Source organism: Panthera uncia, assembly GCF_023721935.1.
Source record: "Panthera uncia isolate 11264 chromosome B2 unlocalized genomic scaffold, Puncia_PCG_1.0 HiC_scaffold_24, whole genome shotgun sequence".
Taxonomy (NCBI): domain Eukaryota; kingdom Metazoa; phylum Chordata; class Mammalia; order Carnivora; family Felidae; genus Panthera; species Panthera uncia.
Window position 1 is genome coordinate 110,136,011 of NW_026057580.1, and position 19,862 is coordinate 110,155,872.

Genomic DNA, 19,862 nt, shown 5'->3' on the forward strand with positions numbered 1-19,862 from the left:
AACGAGCAGGAGGGCAGGGACGGTCAGAAAGGTAGTAGTGAAGAGACAGATGTAGGCAAGCTGCCAAGAGATGCGACATCTGAAAACAAAAGGAGAGTAGGCAGATCACTGCCAGGATGGGTGGAGAGCAGGGGGACAGAGAGTCTTGCTACTGCTTCTTATTGTGGGACCCTCTGTTTTAAAGTGTGTAAAAGCTAATCCCTGGCATTTCTGCATAAAAACTGACAACCTCAGAACTCTGCAATTTATGCGAACTAACTGGGCTTAGAAATGGTGTGTTTAGGGGCACCGGGGTGGCTCTGTCGGTTAAGTGTCCAACTCTTGATCTCGGCTCAGGTAGTGAGTGATCTCATGGTTTGTGAGATGGAACCCCGTGTTGGGCTCTGAGCCGACTGCACAGAGCCTGCTTGGGATTCTCTCTCTCCCTCATTCTCTGCCCCTCCTCAGCTGGCACTGTCTGTCTGTCTCTCTAAATCAAAAAATAAACAAACAAACTTTAAAAAAAAAGAGAAACGGTGCATTCATTCTAAAGCATAAGTTGCAGACCCAGGGTCATTCTTAAGGGCCTGGAGTAGACAGAATTCAGGGTCGGTAGGGTGTATGCTTGGACGAGAAAAAGTTACATCTTTATCTTCCCGACATCTAACAGAAATTTGTAAACACAGACAATAAACCATAGTAATGGTAACAATCTGTGTGACTGTCGGCAATAGAGAGTACAGATATTTTCGTATTACATCTCATTTGTGGTAGTGCTCTGAGGGAAAGAGAGAGAATCCCAAGCTGTCTCTACACTGTCGGTGCAGAGCTCGACGCAGGGCTTGGTCTCATGCTCGTGAGATCATGACCTAAGCCAATACCAAGAGCTGGATGTTTAACCAACTGAGCCACCCAGGCACCCCAAAAGTTAAAGTGTTTTAAAAATAAACTTCAACTTTCCCATTTTACAGGTCTCTTCCTGTTGTTTAATGCATGAACAAGAAATACATGATACCAAAATTATTTTTGGTAACAGTATCCCATATAATTGGTTTCTTTTATAATCCTGTGTATTGAGTTTTATGCATCTACAAACAAGTTCACAGACTTTACTAAATCACCAAAGGGGTCCATGGCGATTAACAAAGGTGAAGAAGCCATGCCCTGGAACCCAACAGCTGTGTGGGACACCTGCCGAGGCTGCGTTACCTCAGTGAGGAGGCAGTTTCGTATAGAAGCAGCGTACTGTCCCTTGAAGGGTGCTTAGAGACTGCCACAAGGCAGGTCTGACAGATCTCTAAAAACCAGATGGACACCTCTCCTATCTCTTCACTCCCAACTTCTTGGCAAGTAAAAAATCAGAGAAGCCTGACTAGACAGGGGTAGTGGGAGGAGAATAACTGAGATGGAGTTGCTTACTGGTCTGATGAGATAGAGCTTCAGAAATGAAATTAAATATTTTTTCAACGTTAAATTAATTAAAGAAGTACAACTTTTTGGTTAGGTTTATTCCTAGGGATCTCACTGTTTTTGTTGTAAATGTAAATGGGATTGATTCCTTAATTTCTCTTTCTGCTACTTCATTATTGGTGTATAGAAATGCAGCAGATTTGGGGCGCCTGGGTGGCTTAGTTGGTTAAGCGTCTGACTTCAGCTCAGGTCATTATCTCACGGTTTGTGAGTTTGATCCCCATGTCGGGCTCTGTGCCGACAGCTCAGAGCCTGGAGCCTGTTTTGGATTCTATGTCTCCCTCTCTCTCTGCTCCTTCCCCACTCATGCATGCGCTCTCTCTCCCACTCTCAAAAATAAACATTAAAAAAAAAAAAGGACTGCAACAGATTTCTGTACGTTGATTTTGTATCCTGTGACTTTACTGAATCCGTGTATCAGTCCTAGACACTTTTTGGTGGAGTCTTTTGGGTTTTCTACATAGAGTATGTCTTCTGCAAGTAGTAATTTTACTTCTTCCTTGCCAAACAAACTTAACCAAAGAGGTGAAAGACCTGTACTCTGAAAACTATAAACACTGATGAAAAAAACTGAAGAGCTCACAAAGAAAGTGAAAGACATTCCATGCTCGTGGATCAGAAGAACGTTGTTAATATGTCTATACTACCCAAAGCAATCTACACACCTAATGCAATCACTATCAAAATGCCAACAGTATTTTTCACATAGTTAGAACAAGCAACCCTTAAATTTGTATGGAACCACAAAAGACCTCAAATAACCAAAGCAACCTTGAAAAGGCAAAGCAAAGCAACACAAAACCAGAGGCATCAAAATTCCGGACTTCAAGTTACATTACAAAGCTGAAGTAATCAAAACAGCATGGTATTGGAACAAAAACAGACACGTAAACCAATGGAACAGAATAGGGAACCCAGAAATGAACCCACAACTATATGGACAGCAAATCATCGACAAAGTAGGAAAGAATATCCAATGGGAAAAGGGCAGTCTCTTCAACAACTGGTGCTGGGAACCCTGGACAGCAACATGCAGAAGAATGAAAGCGAACCACTTTTTTACACCATACACACAAAAAAATTCAAAATGGATGAAAGACCTAAGTGTGAGATATAAAACCATTAAGATCCCAGAGGAGAACACAGGCAGTAACCTCTTTGACATCAGCTGTAGCAACTTCTTACTAGATATGTCTGCTGAAGCAAGGGAAATAAAAACAAAAATAAGCCATCAGGACTTCATTAAAATAAAAAGCTTCTATATAGCAAAGGAATCAATAAAACTAAAAGACAACCTATGGAATGGGAGAAGATATTTGCAAATGACATATCTGATAAAAGGTTAGTGTCCAAAACATATAAAGAACTTATCAAACTCAACACCCAAAAACCAAATAATCCAATTTAAAAATGGGCAAAAGACACAAATAGACATTTTTCCAAAAACATCCAGATGGCCACTGAAAAGATGATACATGAAAAGATGCTCAACATCAAAACTACAATGAGATATCGCTTCACACCTGTCAGAATGACTAAACTCAACAACACAAGAAACAACAGGTGTTGGTGAGGATGTGGAGGAGGAGAAACCCTCCTGCATTGTTGGTGGGAATGCAAATTGGTGCAGCCAATGTGGAAGCTAGTATGGAGGCTCCTCAAAAAATTAAAAATAAAACTATCCTACAATCTAGCAATTGCACTAGTAGGTATTCACCCAAGGAATCCAAAAATACTAATGCAAAGGGATACATGCACCCCCATGTGTACAGCAGCATTATCTACAATAGCCAAATTATGGAAACAGACCAAGTGCCCATCAACTAATCAATGGATAAAGACAATGTGGTGTGTGTATATATACACAGATATACACACATACATAAATACGCATATACATGTGTGTATGTACAACGGAATATTACTCATCCATCAAAAAGAACGAAATCTTCCCATTTACAACAACAGGGATGGAGCTAGAGAGTATAATGCTCAGCAAAATAAAGAAGTCAGAGAAAGACAAATACCACCCATGTGTGGTATTTAAAAACCAACACAAACACGCAGAGGAGGGTAAAAAAGAAAGAAAGGCAAACCAAGAAACAGACTCTTCACTAGAGGACACACTGGTGGTTACGGAGGGGAGGTGGGTGGGGGGCTGGGGGAGTAGGTGAGGGGGATTAAGGAGGGCGCTTGCTGTGATGAGCACCTGTGAGGTATGCAGGTGCTGAATCACTACACTGTACACCTGAAACTAGTATTCTGCGGTATGTTAACTAATGTTGCTCTGTATGGTAACTAACTGGAATTTAAATAAAAACTCTTTAAAAAAAGTGTTCAGAGGACAGGGAGGCAAATCGAGGTGAAAGCAGCACCTCCCAAATGAAAAATCAAAAGTACTTCATTAATCACAAAGCATTCATTTTTTTTTTAAGTACCAAAACAATTTCTTTTTGAAATTTCTACTGAAAGGATAGATCTATGTGTGCATGTAGTCTGCCCAGCAGAACGAAATGTTTTGAGTAAATATCAGTTTCATCATTTCCACTGTGATCTATGATACCTAAATATACTGATTGGAATAGAGTCAAGTCAATGCAGTTAAAAGGTCACAGGAATCACTTTTTCAGACATCACTTTGTTTAGGGGAAGATTTTGTTTAAAATAAGCCAACTGAGGGGCACCAGGCTGGCTCAGTTGGTGCAGCATGTGATTCTTGATCTCGGGGTTGTGAGTTCGAGCCCCAAGTTGGGTGTGGATATTACTCAAAAATAAAATCTTTAAAAAAAGAAAATAAAATAAGCTGAGATGGAGGGGGGGCATCTCAGATGGCAGGAAACCTACATCATCTCCAGGGTTGTAAATATCAAAGAACACATACACACAGTATATGTTAATTATGAACGCGCATAGGTATACACACACAAAGTCCTAGGGTCTTTGAACTGCTGGCCAAGGCCATGGCTTCTGGGCAGAAAGGAGGTGGCATAGTACATCAAACTACTTTCTCTCTCTTGACTTAGCAAAATGTTAAAAAATGCTATAGAAGGTGAAAGAACACTATAGAAGTTAGGATGATGTTAACTCAATAGTAATAAGCAAAAGAAAATCTATTGTGCTGAAAAAGAACATCAGGCCAGGTACCAGGAGCTCTGGCATGGGGACGAGGAGAGGAGTGACGATAGTGGGGACAGAGGTCAGTGGGACACCTGTGGCAGAGAGCAGGGAGGCACATCCACCCCATTGTGCTTACTACCTTACTGATAACAGTCTGGTCCTGGCAAAGCTCAAGCTATCAGAAGCTGGACAAGACCTGCTGAAAGTGAGGCTGTGCTCCCTGCCTCCCAGATGAAAAGGGAAGCCTGAGAACGGAGAAGGGTCCAGATAAGGAATTACTCAGAGTGAGAGGTGCATGGTCTTCAGGACACCAGCAGCACAAGCAACAAAAGACAAAAAACACACAAATTGGACTTCATCACCATTAAAAATGTTTGTGCTGCAAAACACACTATCAGGAAAGTGAAAATACCCAGTTTGGGAGAAATATTTGAAAATAATTTTTATCCAAAATATACAAAGAATTTTTAGAATAAAAAGACAAGTAACCCAATTAAAATATTAGGCAAAGGATTTAAACAGATATTTCTCCAAAAAAAAGTATATAAATAACTAATAAGCACATAGAAAGGTGCTCAACATCATTAATCATTAGGGAAATGCAAATCAAAACCAGAATAAAGACGTCACTTCACACATAATGAGATGGCTGTAATAAAAAACATAGGTGGGGCACCTGAGTGGCTCAGTAGCTTAAGTGACCGTCCAACTTCAGTTCAGGTCATGATCTCGCAGTTTGTGAGTTTGAACCCCACGTCAGACCACTGTGCTGACTGCTCAGAACCTGGAGCCTGCTTCGGATTCTGTGTGTGTCTCTCCTTCTGCCCCTCCCCGACTCACACTCACGCACGCGCTCTCTCACTCTAATAAATAAACATTAAACAAATTAAAAAAAAAAAAAAGATGGGTTACAAGTGTCGGCAAGTATGTGGAGAAATTAAAACCCTCATAACACTGCTGGTGGGAATGAGAAATTATGCAGCCACTGTGGAAAATGGTTTGAAAGTTCCTCAGAGTTAAACAAAGAGTTACCATATGGACCCAGGAACTCCACTCCTAGGTAGACACCCAAAAGAATTAAAACCGTATGCCCACACAAAAACTTGCACACAGATACTCATAGCAGCATTATTCATGATAGCCAAAAAGCGGAAACAACCTAAATATCTATCAGCTGAGGAATGGATAAACGAAATGGGAGTCTATCCATACAATGGAACGTTATTGGCCACAAAAAGGAAAGAAGTACTGATACATGCTACAACGTGGATGAACTTTCAAAAGTCAGACACAAAAGGTGACACATTGGTAACATACTAGATGGTACCCCTTATGTGAAATGTCCAGAACAGGCAAATTCAGAGAGAATGGGAGTACATTAGTAGCTGGGGCAAGGGGCAATAGAGAGCGACTGCCAATGGGCTCAGACTGCCCTCAGGTGGATCAGAGTTGGGAGTCTGTTTAGGCTACTACCCTCAGGACACCACGCTCTGATTCACTTGGATGAAGCCTCTATTGCGCATGCCAGTTATTTACATCCAGTGAACGGGCCCACAGCTAAAGCAGTGGGAGGAGGGGATGCAGGGGGAGAGAACATAAACCCTTCAACGAAAATGGCTTTTCGAGTGCGAGGCAGTCTTACTCCAAAGGTGTGGGGCGCCCTGCGGAGCACGTGGAGAGCTCCGAGGAGATGGCACGCACAGCTGAGCCCACCGATCGCCACTACGCAAACTTTACACCCTACCGTCCCTTTCCTGTCAACTTCCTTACCATTCCAAGGGGCAGCCACTCTGATAAACAATGGCCAGTCCATGCCCTGATCATAAGAAGGGCTCAGACTCGACATGTATGGGAAGCCATTCGGAAGGCTTAATGCAGGAACATGAGTGGATCGAATTCATGTTTTTGTAAAAATCACTCTGGCTGATGTGAAAGCGCAGAACTGGGGAGACAGGTAAGGAGCCTGCTGTGGAGTCTGAGATGATGGAGATGTGATAAGGAAGCTTTCTGGATCCAGCAAGATGGCGAACTTGGGTTCTAAGTGAATCCCTCCCACTACAAACATGTAGAAATGTCTGATGAAATGCAATACAAAACTATTTTAAAACATAGCCAAGTTCTAAAGAAAATGGGAAGAAGAAAGAAAGCAGAACCTCTGCGAGAACTGAAGATGGAACTTGCAGCAGAAGTGGGAAGCACAGGACTGCCGAGGTAAGATGCCTGCAGGCTCCTCAGATGGGATTTTCCTCGTTCAGTGCAAGTGATGTGGTTTTGGATGTCACATTCAGTGGGAACTAGATCTGGGATCCCTTTAGAAAGGCAGAGCCCTGAAAAGTTTGCCTCCTCCAAGAGAGCCTAAAAACTCTACTCACCAGCCTATGGAAGCCTGTTTCTGTTTGGGGCTTTGGATGAGAAATTAACCCCAACACTAAGCCCTCTACAGATGTATCTGAATTTATACTTCCTATGTGCCACAGGAATCCCAAACCGGGGCATTCATATCAAACTAGTCCAGTGACAGTGAACCTCCTGGCGTATCCAACAGGGGCAAACACAAAAACTGCTCTGCGGGGACAGATTTACAATCCAGGGTGCTTGGGACTCACACAGAAAATGATCCGTTCGGCTAAAGACAAGCTCACGGTAAAAACACATGACCCATATTAATCCACAATCCAACATAAGAGTTGATGCCACCACAGACAGGAATTAACACCTCAATGAACTTAAAATAATAGGAGAAAGAGATTCTAAAATTATTTAAAAAATGAAAGCAAGGACAGAAGTCAAGATGAAAGAACAGGACAGTCTGAGAAAGAGACGACGGTGGCCAGGAGAAGGTGGCTACGCTGCAGACAGTGAGACAAATGGACTCAAGCTACATGTGAAGGGACAGCTTTCAGGAACCACGGACTGGCTGAACACGGAAGGAAGGAATCAACAAGAATTCCTAGCCGTTAGCTTAAGCAACGACCTGTATGCTGCCCCATTTACTGAAATGGAAGTAGAGGAGGAAGAGTTTAGTGGAGATGGTGGGCTGAACGTGCTGAGTTTGGGACTTGGATTAGACATCCAAGCAAAGACATCAAGCAGGAAGTTGAATATTCAAATCCAGAGCCTGAGTTAGAACATAAGAGTAGAGAAATCACTTTAGGCATTAGGAGCCTATAGGTGATATTTAAAACCTTGTAAATTACTATCTATTTATTCTTTAAGATTTAACTTCAGAGGCACCTCCATGAAGGCTTAAACGACCTCTTAAGCACAGTGAAAGGCTCTGGAAGTAACCTGTATCTCTCTTACACACTCTGGGACTTTGTTTATTTACGTGTCTCCCCACCATCTCTAACACCTGGCCCAGTGCCTGGCATACAACCAGGAGTCACCATGTTTATTCTGTTCCTGGATGGATGACTCTTCTAGGGTTCTGAATGCTGGCCCCTGGCACAGGATCCTAGAAAGGGTGGGTGGGCACTCCAAAATATTTACTCAATGAATAAATGAGCTAACCTTCTGAGCAGCTAGACTTTGACTGCTTTCACTCAGAGCCAAAGATGTGAAATACTGGATACACTCATCTAGCTCCGTTTGAGGTAAAGAAGCCAGCAACTGTCTGAGCTCTTCTTCAATGCAAGTATCCTGGAATAAAAGGAGAAACAATGCCCCATAGTTAAGCTCAACAACAGAGTACAACAAAAGTATCCAAAGAATCAAAACAAAACAAAAGAGCAGAGATAAATTGGTGCTTTTAGTCTTGAAACGCCATCACCCACCCAGGTAAATGAGCATCACTTAACTTTGAGTTCTGGACTTCCGTGTCTGCTACCTCAGTCCAAAAACTGCACAGTTTAGCTCTCGATTTAAAATGGACTGTTATACTCTTTCTTCTTCTATTATGTTCTTGCTTCTAAAATCCAGAACTCATTAGTCATTTTCTCTAATAACTTACATCTAGCATATTCATTTTTCTAATTTTCAACAACTGATTGCAAGTTTTCTGATTTTCATTTTCTAGGAAGGCCTAGAAAAGCTGCTCAAGAAGCACACTCTAATACCTATTAGTGGTTAGTATTTAACAACTATGAGGAGTACCACATTGATATCTACATGTAGTGGTTAGTAAATATCTATGCAAAGTGATACATTAGTATCTACATGTGGTGGTTTTCCAGGGGCTGTTTTGAGCCCCAGGAAACATTTAGCAATATCTTCAGTTTTGGTTGTTACAGCTTTGGGGATGCAACTGGCATCCAATGAGTAGATGCCAGGGATGCAGCTAGACACCCTATAATGTACAGAACAATCTTCAACAACAAAGAATTATTCATCTCAAAATGTTAGGAGTGTTGAGGCTGAGAAAAACTGATCTATAGCAATATTAGAACAAGTGACCAACTCATCGATGTTAATAGGCTATGAAGTTACCGTCTGGTGTATAGAGGCTTCCAATACCCAAAAGGGAAAATAACACAAGAGAAACAACATCTCCTGATAAACCAGGAAATCTTGGTATAGAAACTACAATTTCAGGTTTATATCTAGTTCACCTGCTTGTGAAAAGTAGACAACAAACTGGTGGGTTTTTGTTTTTTTTTTTCAAACTACTTTTTGAAAGGTTACTCTGCACCCTTCAGAGTGAAGATGTGATATATTAATTTCTTTTTCACTCACTGGATTATTTTATTTACTTACTTCATTTAAAGATGGCAAAGGAGGTGGTGGCAGGAAAAAACGAAGATCACTCTCTTTGCTTCGTGCCAAACCGATAAGAGTTCTCAGATCACAGGCTTGAGCAATTATCCTATACTGGTAATCTATTGTAAACGTATGTTGTTAGCACCCAAGTTGGCTTATAGCTGTTTCAAGAATTAAATAAACAATTTAATTTTTAAACTACAAGTTTATGATTCAAAATTTCCCAAGTCTCTGTTCACAATGTCAACTGCCTTTACAATACCAGTAAGCCAGATGTCCAACATTTCCAGGACTGATCTCACAATTCTCCTCAACATATATGTAGGCATATCACAATCTAACTAACCTTTTGAAGAAGTGAACCTTAAATGTGAAAATCGATAGGTCAGAACCAATTTAACTTCTCCTTTTTTTGGTAATAATTCTAGTGTTTAAAAACTGTTTTGCTCACTACTCAAAAAACCTGAGGTTGCATTGAGATCTACTGTCCCTGATACAGGATGGTGCTTTGGCATTACGTGATGTCCATGAATAATGTGAGGTTCCAGATGGTGGTACTTTGTTTTAGTCTTCATGATTTCACCACTTCATCCTTTATGTATTGCCCTGAATGTTTGTGTCCCCCCTCCCCTGATACATACATGGAAACCTAAGCCCCCATGTCATGGTATTTGGAGGTGTGAAGTCTTTGGGAGCCCTCATGACTGGGATTACTGCCCTTATAAAAGAGACCCAGAGAGATCCTTTGTCTCCTCCGCCCCGTGAGGACACAGTGAAAAGCTGGTCATCTATGAACCAGGAAGCACACCCTCACCAGACACCAATCTGCTGGCCCTCTGATCTTATATTTTCCAGCCTACAGAACTTTAAGAAATAAATTTCTATTGTTTATAAGCCACCCAGTCTATGGTATTGTGTTATAGCAGCCCAAATGGACTGAGCTATGTATTGTAAACAAAACTGCGACCACTGAAGCAGACATTTTTTTTTTTTTTTCAACATTTATTTTATTTTTGGGACAGAGAGAGACAGAGCATGAACGGGGGAGGGACAGAGAGAGAGGGAGACACAGAATCGGAAACAGGCTCCAGGCTCCAAGCCATCAGCCCAGAGCCCGACGCGGGGCTCGAACTCACGGACCGTGAGATCGTGACCTGGCTGAAGTCGGACGCTTAACCGACTGCGCCACCCAGGTGCCCCAGACATTATTTTTAATAATGGGTGAGTTCTTCAAGATCAAGTGGGGAACTTTTCCAAAACCTACATGCTAGGGCTCCAACTCTGATTTTTCTGATATAGTAAATCTGAAATGGAATCCTGGAAGGTAGATTTTTTTTCTTAAAGATTTCTATTCTAAGTCTTCAAAGTAAGCTTACATTGTACGTTATTAAAATTATACCCACCAATCAATTAATTAGGATGTATAGAGGCAGAGATCTTATTCTGACACTTTTCTTTGAAAACATTATTTTTTATTTAATTGTTTTAATTAACTTATTTTTGACAGAGAGAAAGAGTGTGCGGGAGGGGCAGAGAGAGACGGAGACAGGATATGTCTGATAGCACTGGGCCCAAAGTGGGGCTCAAATTCATGAACTGAACTGAAGTTGGACATTTAACCTACTGAGCCACCCAGGCACCCATAACATTATTCTTTTTTATTTACCCTTTTTATAAGATAACTCTACTAAAAAAGTACACTTTAGTCACTGTAATCAGAGCAGATCTAAACTCTTGCTTATGTACTTATACTACAGAAGATGCAGTTGTTAAATACAAGTAAATATTTTAAATCTTCCTTTAAAAATACACACACACAAATCAGGTACATTTAACCAATTATTAGGATTGGAGCCAAGCAGATTGTCAAAGTGAAAGCAAATATAACTGTGTGGTGCAGCGAGTGATTAAAATATGTCATTAAATAGGAACTAAAAGAAGATCCAAATACAACATTAGGCTATAGCTAATCGGTACCAAGAGTTTCTCTAATCAAGCAAAACTTCATTCTGGTAGAAAGTTACACAAATAGAAAGATCTTCCCCAGTTTTGAGGCTGTTATTAACCAACCTTATCCGGCTACCAGGCCAGCAGGCTTCCTACTTTCTCTATCACCGGACTTTCTTTCAAAAACTTTTGAAAATAATTTTTATATATATTAATGTATGCTGAATTATTTTCCTTTCCTAGCATCTCCTTTCTTTCCCTTTATATCAGAGGTCAGGCACGAGCTGGTGGCGGGGCAGGTGCACAGAGGGGCTCATTACCATGCCAGTGGTGGGTCTCCGACATCTCCTGTACGGCCTGCAATCGCGCTGTCCTGTCCCCCGACTGGCTCTTCCTCAGGAGCAGCCACACAGCACATTCATGATCCTCCACATCGATGGTACTAAAAGTGTCTTTGCGGAAAGAAAAAAGAACAAGACCACGTAAACAGTGTGAACAGTTAAAACAACATTGTGTCCTCTCGCTTATTTAAGATGGTAGTTTGCAAGGATTTGAAATCCACAATAACGGAGTAAAATCCATTTCCAGGTATTGATAATGACTGACAGGGTTGTTCTCAGTTCTGCCATAGTATTTTGTTATATTTATTATGTATGTTATTAGGTCCTTTTGTTTTATATACTATGTTGCTTTCACAAAGTGGTCTCTTGTTCTTTTTCCTTAAAAACTTTTCTATTATGAAACATATCAAACATATAGAATCAAATACACTCACATCCATATGTTTACCACAACTATATTTAATCAATTTTATTATTTTGCCATATTTACTTTATATGCACGTGTATTTTTTTCTAAACCATGTGAAAGGAAGCTGCAGACGTAACATTTCACCCTTTCTCAGTCAACCCTATCTCCTAATAAGCCTGCATTCTCCTATATACTCACGATGCCATTATAACACCCAAGAACACTAAAACAAAAATCTTCCAAAACCATCTAAAATCCAGCCTAACTCCATATTCGAATTTCTCCAAGTGTCCCCAAAATATCTTCAGAGCTGTTTTTTAAAAACCGGGATTTGATTAAGTCTCTTTAGTATCTTTTAATTATTTTTTAAAAAATATTTATTTATTTTGCGAGTGAGCGAGCAAGGGAGGGGCAGAGAAAGAGGGAGGCAGAATCTCAAGCAGGCTCCATGCTGCCAGCGCAGAGCCCAACACGGGGCTCGAACCTACAAACCGTCAGCTCATAACCTGAGCCGAAACCAAGAGTCAGATGCTTGACTCACTGAGGTACCCAGGCACCTCTAGTATCTTTTAATTCTTAAAAATGTTCTCACCTTTTTCATGATGCCAACTTTGTAAAGAGATTGAGTAAGCTCTTTCATAGCTAACTCCACAGTGTAGATTTGCTTGATTATAAAATCTACATTATTGATGCAATTTCTCATGATCAGAAAGCATGGGAGTGATTTTCTAACAAATTTAAAATTTTGAAACACTCATCAAGATAAAAGGATATATTTAGTCTCAATATTCCCCTACTGCTATCTAACAACAAAACATCCACAAAGTGGAAGAAAACTGTCCATCAAGCCCTTAAAATTAAATAGAGCCCAAGAGAATAATGTCACTCAACCTTCCATGTCTATAATAAATGTCAGTATAAGAGATGGAGAAAAAAGGTCTCAAGTTGATCACCAAATGACTTTCAGATACTGATAAAGATTCCAAGTTAAATATTTGGTACCTACCGGCAAATGGGCCCCGCAGTATCTTGGCTGATGTTGCCAAAACTTTTCTTACTGCTTTGTGAAGCTCTTTTCTTGCCTGGTAAGTGATTCCTAAAATGATTACAAATTTAGATAAAACCAAGTATATATGCTTAATCCTATGCTCTAATACTTCAAAGAGAAATATATAAGCTACAAATTTTTTGAAAAACATAAAATAGCATTTTTCTCTTTCATTATAACTATCAAAACAACTAAAACCATTATGCAAACACAGAACACTAGATCCCAAAATAAGACTTCTCTCCAAGTCAGGAAAAAAGTAAAAAACTAAACAAAAACAAAAACACTCACTAAAGCTAACAAAAATCCTCACATCCAACATAGGTTTAACTACATTCAGGAAAATGTCCCTTAACAATAGCCCTTCTCAAACTGAAATCTGGGGATACCTTAATGAGATTTATCTTTGTGATACAGATAAATTGTAAACTATAAAAATTATCTGTGTAATTGAAATTGTAATACACCAGGTGAGATAATAATAAATACAAACAGGACAGAGTGGTGACACAGACAACTACAGACAGGGAAAACCAGAACCTGTCCCACTCAGGGAACATAATGTACTACCAGGCATGATTATTCTGGCCAACAATGTAGGAACAGGCAGCTGTAAGTCAAGTGCAGTGACTCATCAGGCTACCCATATCTTGATGAAAAGATATGTATGCCTCTGCTCTAAAATTTCATGTTCACCAAACAACTGTCTGGTTACTAATTAGGTTTCCATGTGACCTAAATATGGAGAACAGGAATGTTCTAATAAAGACAGGTTTTCCAGCCTCTGTGACAGATTTTTTGCCCTCTGTTAATAAGTTGGTATTCATATTTATGAATCCATGAGATGATTTTAGTTTGCATGAATAAATTCCTTAAAGCAGAAAGAATTGCAAACCAAATTAAACATGGAAGTCAAAAATCTGGCCTTCCATGAATCTTTAGGAATGTGGTTCTTACAGGATTTGGTGATTCTTAGAATCAGCTGAACCTATCTTGTTAATATTGTGTTTTAAACACTCATCTTAAAATTTAATAACTAGCTTCCATTTTTCACAAAAATGGGATTACTTTACCATAAACTTACCATAATTTTCTCTTTTATCTAAAGAAACTGTGTGCAAATATATGTATGACTTCATTTTTTCTCTTTCTACTACTTGAGTATCTAATGCCAAAGACTTCTTCAGAGCCAGAACTTCATATGTAAGAAATAAAGAACCGCTTAAAAAGAAACAAGAAATTCATCATAAATACATGATGTAAATGTAACATGAGTCACTTTTTTTTTTTACATGACAGAATAACAGAATTATATTGGTTATGGAGCTCATCAGATTATTGAGTATCACATAAATTGAATGGCCCAACCTGTACAACAGCCCAGCTCCTGAACCAGTAGATTGAGAAGACTATTTCCTATAAGTGGTGAAAAAAGGTAAAAGGGCAGAATTTCCCAAAATAGGATGGGAAAATAGTACTTAGTAAACACTGAGTGAGATAAAACGTGTTTTGAACAAAAAGTTTTATACACACCATCAATTTGCACCCCATAATAAACAGAAGTTCCCTCAATATATACACTGTTGTGTGAGCCAGTATATTATTAAGCTTTTTGCAGCGGACTTTTTCATTTTTTATTGGGAAATAGAATATATATACAGTAATGTGCATATAATATACACTATATTTATGTACACATATATAAATGTATATATTTGTCATTCATGAATAATTATTATAATGCATTATAATAAATGAATTATTATTCATTTTAATGAATAATAATAATTACAATATCCAGGCAAAAAGCAGAACATTAACAGTACCTCAGAAGCCCACAGTGCGTCCCTTCCTGATTCTGACCCACTCTCTCATCTCTATAGCTAATTATCATTTTGACTTTTATTATAATAATGTCCTTGTTTCTCTTTATAGCTTGCCATTTATACACGCATCCTTAAACAACAGAGCTTAGTTTTGTCTGTCTGCAGACTTCATAGGAATGGAATCACACTGTTACGTATTCTTTTGCTCAGCTTCTTGTTTGTGAGATTCATTCCTGGTGTTGCATGTATCAGTAGTTTGTGCATTTGTATTTTCCTATGGTCTGTGATGCAGACATTGTATGGGTATACAACTTACCCATTCTATCACAGATGGGCATTCAGGGAATTTCTAGCTTGAGTCTATTACAAACAATCCTGTTACACATCTTACACATCTACACTGTAACACATGTGGATTTGTTCCTTTAAGATACTCATCTAGAAGTAGAATTACAGACTTTCTGACTATATACTATTCACCTTTATTAGATACTGTCAAACTGTTTTTCCAAAAAGATAAACCGATCTGTACTCCCACCACCAGCATATGAAAGTTTCTCCTTTCCTAAGAGCCTCAAGTCAAGTTAAAGTCTCCTAAAGTCAATTTTTAAATGTGAAATACAACGTTCTTTGTTATGTACCCAAAATGAAGGAAATAAAGGGGTTTTTCCCTGATCAGACTGACCTACACACTCCCTAAATCCAGACACAAAGGCTGCACTGTCTGGACTCAGGGCTTCATGACATCAGTTATAGTAAGCATTCTTCTGATCTTTGGTTTCCACCCTAAAGTTAAAGCAGGCAAGACAGAAAGGCCAGACACTGGCCAGCACCAGAGAAATAGACGGTCCTGAAGAATCCTCTCCTCTCTTGGGGAACTATCTGAGCACCCAAAAAGAGCAAATGCATTCAGTATTTTTATCATGCTTTCCATGAAAGACAAAATTCTTTACTAGAAACTATGCGATTAATTTTCACTATATTCCTGCGAAATAATTGCAAAATAGACAAAGTGTATTACATTTATCTTTTGCCTGGAATGATTCAAAGAGAAAAATCATCTGTCTTTTGTCTTACACTGGTGTCATGGAGAAATGTATGTGTTTGAATAAAAGGCCAAATATGCCTCCTTTATAGTTTTAGCACCTAAGAGTTTTATATGTGTGTGTATATATATCTATATGATCTCATATATAACAGTGAAAAAGGAGTAGTATAGCGGGGCGCCTGGGTGGCTCAGTCGGTTAAGCATCCGACTTCGGCTCAGGTCATGATCTCACAGTTCGTGAGGTCGAGCCTTGTGTTGGGCTCTGTGCTGACAGCGTAGAGCTTGGAGCCTGCTTCAAGTTCTGTGTCTCCCTCTCTCTCTCTCTGATCCTCCCCCACTCATGCTCTGTCTGTCTCTCCTTCAAAAATAAATAAAAACATTAAAAAAAAGTAGTATTAACAAATAGAGAATTGTATTAGACATATATTAACATATACACCCCCCTTTCCCCCCAAAAAAGGAAGGAAAGTCGCTCTATTCATTAAGCATGTGCCTCTGAAGAGCATGAGATGGAAAATGTCAATCTGTTGGTTTTCTCAGTTCAGCCTCAATTTCCTTTCACGAGAGCTCTATGGTGACTTAAAGGGTTTTCAAAAATTATTCTGGCTACAGCCAATTTTCACCTTTTTTACCCACTTTAGAACTCAACACGAGATGTGATTTTAGGTGCACGAGAGCTAATTAACCAGCACCTGCTCTGTATGCGTGTCAAGTGCTCTCCCCAGAGCAACAATGCCTGGTGGGTAGAATGCCTCCCATACCCTTGGATCCAAGATAAGGCACTCCTCAGAAAGTAAAGTAACTGAATCGAGACAACACTGAAGGGGTCGAACCAGTGATTAATCCACCTAATTCCAAAATCTGCACCCTATTTGCCACCCTATGCTACCTGGAAATCACTTCCACTGAGATTTCAAATAGTAGTATAAAGAAGCCAATTAACATTTCACAGTTGATACTTACCCTAAAATAAGTGATCCAGTAAACTTTATTATATTTCCTTCAAAAAGAAAGGAAAAAAGTCAATGGGATGAGTTTCATTTTTAAAATGTGACAGGAAATAGGCAAGTGTCTCTCCTTATATTATACAATTGGATAAGAAGTCATTGCTATTCTTCCATGAACATGATCAGTTACTACCAACACAAGGCTTCCTAACCCCAGATGCAGACGAACCAAAAAACACTGGGTAAAAAAATATAATCTGCATTTCATACTCCTTCTCATTTCACACTATTTTCCCCTTCTTGTATCTCTTATTCTGTCATTCCCAGCAAATCAGAGACCCTAGACCTGCTGCACTACTGATAATGCCAGGCCTACAGTGCTTCCACTGAATGCGACAGCCATGAAGCTAACTTGCCTTCTGACTCCTTTTAGTTCACAACCAGTAAAATAGAAGGATGGGGAGAGTTCTATCACTACTAGGGCTATATTGAAGGGATTATGCTTGTGACATAAGGACACAAAGTGACTTTTCCCAAAGTAATTATGGTATAGTTGCTGGGTAAGTGCCATATGTACATAACCCAATTAAAAATAATGGTTACATTCTTCAAGTTTACTTATAAAAATATTTTTTTAATGTAAAAAAAGAACTCCTAGTGGAAAACACAGATAGTTGTCTATCTGATGCACACAAGCCCCTTAATCTGTACTGCACAACCTGATTACTATCTAAAAATATTTGAATTCCTGACTCTGGCAGCTAGGGCTGGCTATGCAACACAGTTACAGCCAATCAGATATAAATGCAAGTCCGTAAGTAGAGATCCCTCTCCAAATACAGAGACAAGGTTTCATAAGATGACTTTTGGCCTTTCTGCTTTCTGGATGTCTAGAGATTCAGCAACCATCTTGTGACTATGAGGACAATAAAGATAATGGAGCAGGAAGATAGGAGGATTGCTAAACTGCAATTCCTGCTCTAAACAGTCTCTGTTTTGACTAATTGGTAAGAAAAATGAAAACTTTACTAATTGAAGCCACTGTAGTCAAGCTTCTGTTGCATGCACTGAACACAACCTTAACTGATGCATTACCCAAGATGGTTAGGGTCTGCCACCAGTCCGCAAAACCTTCGTAACCTTTAATTTATTGGATGTGTAGAGGTGGCCCTTTGTCAGACTCTCCACTTAGGCTGCTGACAACGTATTTCCCCTCCCTACTGAGGGATAAGGAACTCTCCTCAACTGACTTCTCTAGGCATCAGGCATGGAAGATGGACATTCCTCCCAAACTCTAAGACCTGAGTAGTGGTTCCAGAACCAGGAAGGAGACAGTTCCAGGAGGTCTGCAGGGATGAGATCCAAAGCTGAGACAAAGCTTCCTGACTGTGCAGATCCTCTAGGATGTTTTTCTTTCCAAGATGGCTTCCTGGACTGCCTTCCCTCCACGCTCACCCTGGAGGCCCTGGGAGCCACTCTCTGCTTTCTCTACCGCTACCACTTGCTATGTTTCTTTTTCACTAGGCCCTGGGAACAGAATACAGTCTCGCAGCCTTTTCTCACTACTCTTGAGTTTGTCCTTTAGAAATGATGAGAGAAAAAGCTCCCTTTTCTCTCCCCACCCTCTTTTTATGTTTAAAATACACAATCACAGGGCACCTGGGTGGCTCAGGCGGTTAGGTGTCCGACTTTTGATTTCAGCCCAGGTCATGATCTTGCGGTTCGTGAGTTTGAGCCCTGCGTCGGGCTCAGGGCTGACAGTGTAGAGCCTGCTTGGGATTCTTTCCCTCTCTCTCTCTCTCTCTCTCTCTCTCTCTCTCTCTGCCCCTCCCCCACTCACTGTCTCTGAAAATAAACTTAAAAAAAAAAAACAGAATCACGGAAATTTTCTAGATGAAAAGGACCTATCCCCCCCCCCCCCCCCCAAAAAAAAGATCTATCTACAGAGCAAACAGAAGCTCCCTGAAAACAGGACTTTGTCTCAATCCATATTGTATCGTAAGGGCCTAGAATAGTACTTGGCATAGAGTAAATGGTAAATAAATAATTTGCCAAATGAATGAAAGATGATCTAGGCCTATCTTCTCTTTTACAAATAAAGGTTAGTAATAAATAGGTAAATAAAGATTTACAAATAAAGATACTAAATCAACACTAGACCCTAACCGCCCATAGGGCAAGTACACGATCTTCTTGGCTCACCGCTGAATTCCCAGAACGCAGTACATGTGTCTGGCACTTGTTTTTGCAGAAACTTACTGCTGAGTGAGAATGTGGTGATACTCGAGTTTGAAAAGATGAGCATGAATTTGACAGGAAACATAGGGGAGGAAAAAGATTCTCAAGAGAAAGGAATATGCATGGCATGGCTCTGGGCCCACAAATTCGGGGTGCACCATTGGTATAGAAAATACAGAAACAAATGTGAGATTTACCATGGATTAAATAACTTTTCGTGAACCCCCTGGGGAATTCAGCCATAATTCTATCACTGTTTCCATATGAAATACTGTTGTTGAAACTGTACTCACTGATGTCTCTCCAGTACGTGGTGCTTTGGGGAGGAGGAGTTGAGGCTCCTATTCTTCTGCAACAGATGATACAATAAGCAGCCAGGGACATTCTGTGTGTTTAGAACAATGATAACATATTTAACTTGACAGCTAATTTAAAACATTCGACTATAAGAACACGCCACAATCACAGTTGGGACTGCCTACAGACTTCGGTTTTTCAAGACCAGGAAAAAAACTTTTCAATTAAAAAAGAAATTTCATCCTTAAAAAAGACATACTAGAATAATACTTTGGTAGTACTTTGACTATTCTTCAAACTGAGTCCAACTGTGAACAATGATTCGTAGGAAGCAAAATACAGATTATTAATCAGAATGTCGATATATGAATTCAAAATTTTTTCAATGTCTGTTAAAATATATATATATATGCATATGGATAAAGATATTTATATTTACCTATGATGACCAAAGGCCCTAGAGAAATGAAAAGTGCTCTGAATGGAAGACATACTTAGAA

General features: G+C 39.7%; 1 protein-coding gene across 3 annotated transcripts in view; it reads right to left on the reverse strand.

The window, feature by feature from the left end:
• Positions 1-19,862, reverse strand: part of SERAC1 (serine active site containing 1) — a 78,338-nt gene that overhangs the window by 42,538 nt on the left and 15,938 nt on the right. For 2 of the 3 annotated variants that reach the window (XM_049653122.1, XM_049653123.1), the window contains 7 exons: positions 19,359-19,450; positions 16,844-16,880; positions 14,091-14,227; positions 12,965-13,054; positions 11,529-11,660; positions 9,259-9,380; positions 8,077-8,205 (listed from right to left, as the gene is read on the reverse strand). In XM_049653122.1, coding sequence (XP_049509079.1) covers positions 8,077-8,205; positions 9,259-9,380; positions 11,529-11,660; positions 12,965-13,054; positions 14,091-14,227; positions 16,844-16,880; positions 19,359-19,449 — 738 coding nt within the window. In that variant the 5' untranslated portion in view covers position 19,450. Of the gene's footprint in view, positions 1-8,076; positions 8,206-9,258; positions 9,381-11,528; positions 11,661-12,964; positions 13,885-14,090; positions 14,228-16,843; positions 16,881-19,358; positions 19,451-19,862 lie in introns of those variants that run through there. The other variant, XM_049653121.1, reaches the window with a different exon arrangement.